Genomic DNA, 8,347 nt, shown 5'->3' with positions numbered 1-8,347 from the left:
GACGTTGAAAATAGATGGTTGTATCGTTCACTTCCGTTATAAAACTATTTCTGTTATAAACAGTTTTGTAGAATTAACTAAAAAAAGAACAAAATAAGCCGTTCAAGTGTTTTGCCAACTAAACAATATCCTTTAGCTAAAAGGTTCGATCCTCGTGGTGGAATAGCTCTAATATAAGAACAACCATAAATAATAAATGACCACATGAAATAAGTGTAGAGTTGAAAATCTTCCATACACGCACAGTTTAATTTTACGCGTTCCAGACCAACTGAATTAAAACTAAGTTTTGGCAATTGGACTATCTCATAATGTATTTAGCGCCATCTTTACAACACGAACTGCCTTAACACGGCCATTAAAATCATTATCACCAATTATCGGTTTCTCTATCTCAGATATCATCCAGTAATAGAATGTACGGTCTGTGTCGTAATCGTGACGTATTTTATGAGATATAAAAAGAGAAAGCAATGTTTAGTCTTAGTGGTATGAAATATTTTTACCTCGCCCTGAGCATGCCCAATTATTGGTTATTTGACTTCTTTAGAAACTAGCAATTTTCTGGTATTATCAACCTGAGATGTGTTTTACGCTGATAGAGATATTCGATTGTCTTAATGTCTAAATTGACAACCACTGTTTTTTAACAACTGTATCTTTTGACGAACATAGCCGACGAGAAACTGTCGTGCTCTTTTATTTTTCGTACCCTCGAGCCATCCAAGGAAACGAACTGCGTGTTCATCACTTAACTGCCACGTTCAGAACACACGATCAAAATCTTGAATTCCAGGGGCTTATCGCACGTTGGTCCTATAGGTGAAAACAGCGCCATCTGGTGGCTTCTGCTCATGCCCATCGCTCAAACAAATTGACGGCACAGTTTGTAGCTGGTGAGAAAGAAAGCTTTCAGGACGTGGTATAAGCATCTATTTAAGACTAGGAACAAGTCCCGAGGTTCAACGTAAGAAAACAAGTAACGATTTTTAAGTTCTTATCACCTCTTGTTCTTTGATGCGGGGAATGTTAGCTGGTAAGATTTGATTTCAATGTGAGTTAAAGACTTTAGGACTCTCCTAATGTTAAAACATTTATTTTACAGAGACTTTTGAACTTTCCTTATGTTAACACATTTATTTTAAAATGACTTTCGAACTTTTCTTATGTTTAAATTAAAATAATGTTTTAACATAAAGAAAGTTCAAAAGTCTCTTTAAAATAAATGTTTTAAGAGACTTTTGAAATTTCCTTATGTTAAAACATTTATTTTAAAGAGACTTTCGAACTTTCCTAGTGTTAAAACATTTATTTTATAGAAACTTTCAAACTTTCCTTATGTTAAAATATATTTTAAAGAGACATTCGGTCTTTCCTATTGTTAAAATATATTTTAAAGAGACTCTCGGTCTTTCTATTGTTAAAACATTTATTTTTAAATTCACATTAATGGCCCTTCACTGTGAGTTCATGTCTAAGTATAGGGTTTTTATGGTCATATCTATAAAAAAGTGTTAAGCAGTATAATACACTGACTGTATCCTCCCTTGTTCGTATAACAGGTCAAAACAAAATCTCCTTATGAGAGGGGATTTTAAACTTATTTTTTAGACTCGATATCAAATGTTAAACTCAATAAACAAACCTCGTTACTGTCTGCTGTTTTTGTGCATCTGTCGTCCTAATGTGGATATTTTATAAGTGGTTTGGTATTACTTCGTCTTGGACTATGTCTCTCACAAATCAAACAACTTCCTTAACTTGTTCTGGTGAAAACTGAAGTCGTGCTAGGAATAATAAATAAACCAGTAAATGTTTCTAATCACTTGGTTTAAGGGGGGAAAACAGTTGTTCGCTACTTCGCATTAGGAAATTCCTGGTTTTAAACTCGATTCTGACAGATAAGGTAATTGACATAAGTGTCTTTTCATGCAATTTTGATTACAGTAAACTTCAACCACTACCGTATTTAAATATATATGTAAAAATGGCTGTTATAGTTGGAGAAAGTTTTATGTAGAGGAGCAAACAACGTTTGGATCTTCGGTCATCGTCAGATTCACAAAGAAAAAACGAGGGAACTGTATTTAGTTGAGATTTTATACAAATACACGGAGCGACTGTCTATCATACTACAATGTTTAAACTGATGTTTGTTATACAAATACACGGAGCGACTGTCTATCATACTACAATGTTTAAACTGATGTTTGTTATATAAATACACGGAGCGACTGTCTATCATACTACAATGTTTAAACTGATGTTTGTTATATAAATACACGGAGCGACTATCTATCATACTACAATGTTTAAACTGATGTTTGTTATTCAAATACACAGATCGACTGGCTGTCGTACGTTGTTGTATGACAACAACAGTGATATGGTGTGTTGGATACATAAACACGAATGTGACGAGAATCCCCGTTCAATGTATTGTTTGTGTTGTTTTTTAAAATCTCGCAAACTTACACGAGGGCTATTTGCGCTAGCCGTCCCTAATTTAGCAGTGTAAGACTAAAGGGAAGGCAGCTAGTCATCACCGCCGACTCTTGGGCTACTCTTTTACCAACGAATAGTGGGATTAATCGTAACATTATAACGCCCCCATAGCTGAAAAGACGAGCATGTTTGGTGCGACGGGGATTCGAACCTGCGACCCTCAGATTACGAGTTGAACGCCTTAACCCACCTGGTCATGCCAGGCCTCCGTTCAATATATGAAATTTTGTCGTTAAAGGACAAGAAACAATTATTTTGTTTCACAGTGACTGTAATCTAGACAAAGAGACAGTTATTCTGGTTATGCCAACGAACTACTTTATATCGGTACCATTATAATCACGAGACGGTAAAAATAATGCCAGTATATGTTAGTACTGAATTAAGAAATACATCTCGGGAGCTATTAGAAAAAAATTACCGTCCGAGATTCTAAATGCTGTTTTGAAGCATGAAGAGTCTAAGAAAGCGATTAACCAATTTTTACCTTCGGCGCTGCCTGACCCTTATTCTTACTGACTAAAATTTATTTAACATACGAAGCAGTATATCGCCCAAGCAGAATTCATATGTCCCTACCATGCGTAACAATGCCAACCTGATTTGTCTTTAAATGGTCTTACAACGTAATAAATAAACGTTATGTAACAATTGCGATTCGTAAACCTCCCAAATCTATTCAGTATTAACGCCCTCTAAGCTTCTGGAAAGTTGAATATAAAATGAAGAAATTAGTAAAATTATTCATGTTTATTTCCTGAGACGCCACCTATGTTGCATCTTCAGTGTGGAATAAAATTATTTTCTGTTCAAGGAGTTTATTCTGTGAATGGAGGAAAGTCAGTGAACGTCTGATAAATGACAACAAAAAAAGACGAAACAAAATCTGATCCACTAATAAAAATACCGAAAGTAGTATTACAATAAAAATATATATATTTCGTCAACAACGTTTTTTTTATTTGTTTATTATTCCAAAAATAAACAGCTGAAACAATGCAACGAATTAGTTCATGCTAGTACAGGTGTTTGAGCAATCTATTAATATACCATCTCAGAGGTTTCAAAGAGCTCTGGGTCACTTCTATGTTTTAGAAGTTCCTGACTTTTATAGAAATGACACGTGAAGGCAAAATAAGACAATTATTTCCTCAAAATAAAAGTAAAACATAATTTGAATATTTTTCATTTAACGCACAGCTATTAAAATTATTATTTCTAATATTTTTCAATGCATAAAACAAGCCTAGAAACTTAAAAAATATATATATATATATAAAAGTAACGCGTCTAAGGCCCGGGCCAAATGGCCCTACTTCCCCTCAACTCTGATTTGCCCTATCTATCAAACAAAAGGACTTAAGATAAAAATAATATTTTTTTTTGTCTAATAATGTGTTAAAACGTTTCTTTATTGTTAAGCACAAAACTGCATTGTCTTATCTGTGCTCTACCATTGAGGGTATTGAAACCCGACTTCTAGCATTATAAGCTCTTACATTTACTGTTGAACCAACATGGGGCCGAAGTTAAATTAACATGATAAATATTTCATTACTACCAAGACCCTTACGAATCATTATTAAGCTACAGGGCTTATAATGGCACATTTGAGAGTTTGTTCCTCACACAAACACAGCGAAGTTACCCATTTTTGCGTTAAAAATAAATATCTGATCTTCAATCTTTAAACTTGGGTAACAATATTTAAACTCATTTTCACTTTTCCGAACTAAAACTTTTGATCGATAAAATATTAATATTACTATTACTTTGGAATAGACGATTTCTGAGAAATAACTCTTATTTTTCTTTTTGTGTTTTTAATTAATTAAAACCTGGATCAGGAAAACGATATTTTAGAATGTCGTTCCTTCTGGTCACGTTCTCCAGTGGATTAACGTTAAGTTTACGGGCTAAAATTTCGGGTTCGATTCCTTGTACTTATTGTGTAGCTTTGCATTAAAACAAAATAAACTACTGATCACAGAAGTGCCCTTTTTTAAAATGCTTTTCGCAATTGTTTCATATTCACTGGTCTGTAACGATATATTAATACGCTTGCCAGATTCAAACCTTTGTCACCCCATCCTTTACTAATCTACCTAGTAAACAAACGTATAATACAAAGATCTTACACACCGATCTAAGTGTGTAGCTCCCGTTTTTATTACTAAGAGGGCGTTCCTGCAAGCCGAATGGAAATGCCTCGTTCCAGATCGCCACATATCCACATGAGCATGAAATATTACAATAAAGTGAGAAGTCTATAAATTAGACTTCCATGGGTAGCTGCCACTCCTTTCAAATTACGAGTTTTTTTTTTGTTGTTTTTTTAATATTGCACAAAGCTACACGAGGGCTATCTGCGCAATTACGAATTAGTAGAACATTCAGCTACACTCTATACAAACACGAAAATCTACCAGAAAAGTTCGGTCAACATAAAAACAGAAGTTCATCAGTCTATTAAAAAATTAGAATATATAAAACAGTCCATAAAGATAAGGGGAATCCATCAGGTAGATGTACTCCATAAAATATACAAAAATCCATTAAGGAACTTGGTTGTTCGTTGAGTTTCGTACAAAGCTACTCAAGGACAGCCGTCCTTGATTTTGAAGTGATAGACTAAAAAGTTTGGTTTGTTTTTGAATTTCGCGCAAAGCTACTCAAGGGCTATCTGCGCTAGTCGTCCCTTATTTAGCAGTGTAAGACTAGAGGGAAGGTAACTAGTCATAACCACCCACCCACTGTGTGATAGATTCCACTGTTGTTTTTGGACTGCCTTATGGACTTCCAGTTTTTAAATAAATTGCAAACGTATGATGAATTTTCACATTTATAGGAACATTTTTTGTTAGTGCAAGGCCACACAATCTGTTTTTTGTACTCTGTTCGCTGCGGGGAATCGAATCCCCTGTAAGTCCACAAGACGTTATAACGTTACGCTCAATCCCATTATTTATTGATAAAACAGCAGCACAAATGTGAATGGTGTTCACTAACGACCTTCCTTTTAGTCTGACCCAGCCTGGCCAGGTAGTTAAGGCACTTGACTCGTAATCTGAGGGTCGCGGGTTCGAATCCTCGTCGCACCAAACACACTCGCCCTTTCAGCAGTGGGGGCGTTATAATGTGACGGTTAATTCCACTATTCGTTGGTAAAAGAGTAGCCCAAGAGTTGGCGGTGGGTGGTGATGACTAGTAACTACTTACGGAAATAAAACAACTAAAGTTCTTTTAATCACTTCAAAATCTGTGTACCCTTCCCCGTGTCCCAGTGGTAATTTAAGGGCTTATAAAACCAAAATTCTGGGTTTGATCCCTGTGTTGGACATCGTACAGACTCTCGATTGCCAGATCCGTCACTTCAAATTATTCTAAAATTTTCAGTACCTCTCCAATAACCACTATTTCGTGTTCTTTTCAAAATGGGTGAAATACTTTTGTGGCTCACAGACTCTCGTACCAATTCTTTTCCAAATACAGTTCGCACTCTAGACTATGTCAATTATGAAGCTCCAGTGCACATGCTTGTGTTATGTTTTTTAGTGTAATGTGAGTCGGTTTTTTTTTTCTCTTTAGAACATTTACACAATCTTGTTTGTTTATTAGCTCTTATTGATGTCTGAACGAAACTCTAAAATCTTAAACAAGACTGGCTGTTTACTGTCATTAAATGTATTACAAAAGGAATTATACCTTAAAGAAACGAGCAGACAGTCATCCTGTGCTGGAAATACTGCCTACGTTATTTTCTCAAGCTGCAAATCCCTATTTCGACACCATTAAAATTGGTAAGTACTATAAACATGGAGTCAACATAACGATGTGTAGTTGAAAAAAAACCAAAAAAACACACAAACAAAACTGTATTCCCAGCTCAGTTTGTTTATGTTTTTGTAGGCTTACAAATATAATCTTTACACATTGATTCAACTTATTTCTATACTTTTTGACGACCCCTATCAACCTTTTTTGAATTAACAAGTTTTAATTATCTTGTCAGTAATAAAAAAGGCAAAAGATGGCGTTATTTAGACAGGAAATAAAATTTAAAATAATAATAGAAAGCGAAGGAAGGCGTTACTTAGACAGGAAACAAAATTATAATTAATAGAAGAAGGCGAAAGGCGGCGTTAACTAAACAGGAAACAACATTAAAAATAAAAGAAGAAAAAGAATTATTATGTTAACAGCAGAAAAAAAAAACAGTGTTAAGTGAAAACTGTTGTCCTGCCGAAGCAGTAAACTAAAGTGTTATAGATACTAAAATATTTACTTTTTAACGCTAGGTGCTAAACAGACATGCATGTCTACATGTATCTTAAAGCTAAAAATTTCTCCAAAGGAATAGTCAAATTATAACTAAGAATCAATACTGTCGACTTTCTCTCTACTGCGATCTTTATATATAATTTTATTCTTACTTAAATATGTGTAACACAAACCGTAAGACAACAGGTAGATACAAGTGGGGGAATAGAAGTACATTTATAGTCCAACCATCAAACCTTGGGAAAAATAATTGAACTCGTTGTATTGTTATACGTTCTCTGAGTGTTGTTACGTTTTTGTTGTCGTGGGTTTTCCTGAAATATCAGACATTTTCAAGGTGGTGTAACTGATACAACTCAAACCAATAAGCAAATAACTGACATCATCTTAAGACGTACCAATCTTGAGTGCTACATATAGTAAGATATCTAACACTGTTCGTTTGTGTTTCTCTGATAAAGATCTAATATCAGCAGTGACAGGTAATGTCCCTGTAGAGAGATTATAGAAATAGATAGACACGACTATTTCGTTTGTTAAAAAAAAGTCACCAAATGAAAACAGTATCTTAAAAGCAGAGATGTATATATTTGTTGTTGTTTGTTTTTGTGAAAAGCTACGCTCTATCCACAAAAAGAAATCGAAATCGCATTTTAGCGTTTTAAATCTGTAATATTACCGCTGACTCACCGAGGGATATTTAAGTATCAGAGCAGAAAGTTTTCTAGTTGTCAGTTTCAACACAACGTTACAACGTTCACGAGTGTACAAATTTAGCAACAGAAAAGTATCATTGATGTCGTTGGCCTAAAAGTTTATGGTTTTCAAAGTTTAAACCATTGATCAGTTACCTTACTTGTAGCTGTTTTGTAACTCTCGGATGTTTTATACACCAATAAAGGAGTCGCTTCAGTCTGTGAAGGTGTATTATTATATGAAAGAGCACTGTATGATTATTGATAATAAAAGTTGTTTAAATCATCATATTCCGTTTATTTTAAATATTGTACTCTATAAACATTAGCTCGAAGTTAAGCTACGATGAACTGAGATCCATCATCCCATCCAAAGTTGATGTTTCACCATTTGGGATCCATCATTCCATCTAGTGTTGATGTGTCACCATTTGAGATCCATAATTCCACTTAGTATTGATGTGTCACCATTTGGGATCCATGATTCCACCTAGTATTGATGTGTCACCATTTGGGATCCATGATTCCATATAGTGTTGATGTGTCATCATCCTTGTTCGGTTTAGTCTACTCTTATGTAATCATATACCAAAATTAATACTTTAGATTTTTTAAGTAAACTTGCTACGTCACTTTATTCTAAATGAAAACAAAAAACTTTAAGGCACTATTATAATTCTTGAGAACAAACTAGGTTTTTAAGATATATATTTATAGTGTATGTTTACATAAAGCATATTGATATGTGGAAGTTTCAAAAGTCTATTGTATCGTATAGTAAGAAGTATAAATACAAAAACGATTTGTTTCTGAAACCTCATTCTATATTTGACAACCTGAAAATGTTTACGTTTTTTCCCATTTAA

At 34.2% G+C, this 8,347-nt stretch overlaps 1 protein-coding gene across 4 annotated transcripts in view; it reads left to right on the top strand.

Moving 5' to 3' along the window:
• The first annotated feature begins 868 nt into the window (after positions 1–868).
• Positions 869–8,347, top strand: part of LOC143255116 (uncharacterized) — a 32,872-nt gene continuing 25,393 nt past the window's right edge. The window contains exon 1 of one of the 4 annotated variants that reach the window (XM_076510287.1): positions 869–1,036. In XM_076510287.1, the coding sequence (XP_076366402.1) occupies positions 1,018–1,036 (19 nt within the window). In that variant the 5' untranslated portion in view covers positions 869–1,017. Of the gene's footprint in view, positions 1,055–8,347 lie in introns of all 4 variants that reach the window. The other 3 variants (XM_076510289.1, XM_076510288.1, XM_076510290.1) reach the window with 3 other exon arrangements.

Source organism: Tachypleus tridentatus, chromosome 7, assembly GCF_004210375.1.
Source record: "Tachypleus tridentatus isolate NWPU-2018 chromosome 7, ASM421037v1, whole genome shotgun sequence".
NCBI lineage: Eukaryota > Metazoa > Arthropoda > Merostomata > Xiphosura > Limulidae > Tachypleus > Tachypleus tridentatus.
The sequence above is the reverse complement of the archived record's forward strand: the minus strand, read 5'-3'. Positions and strand labels throughout refer to the sequence as shown.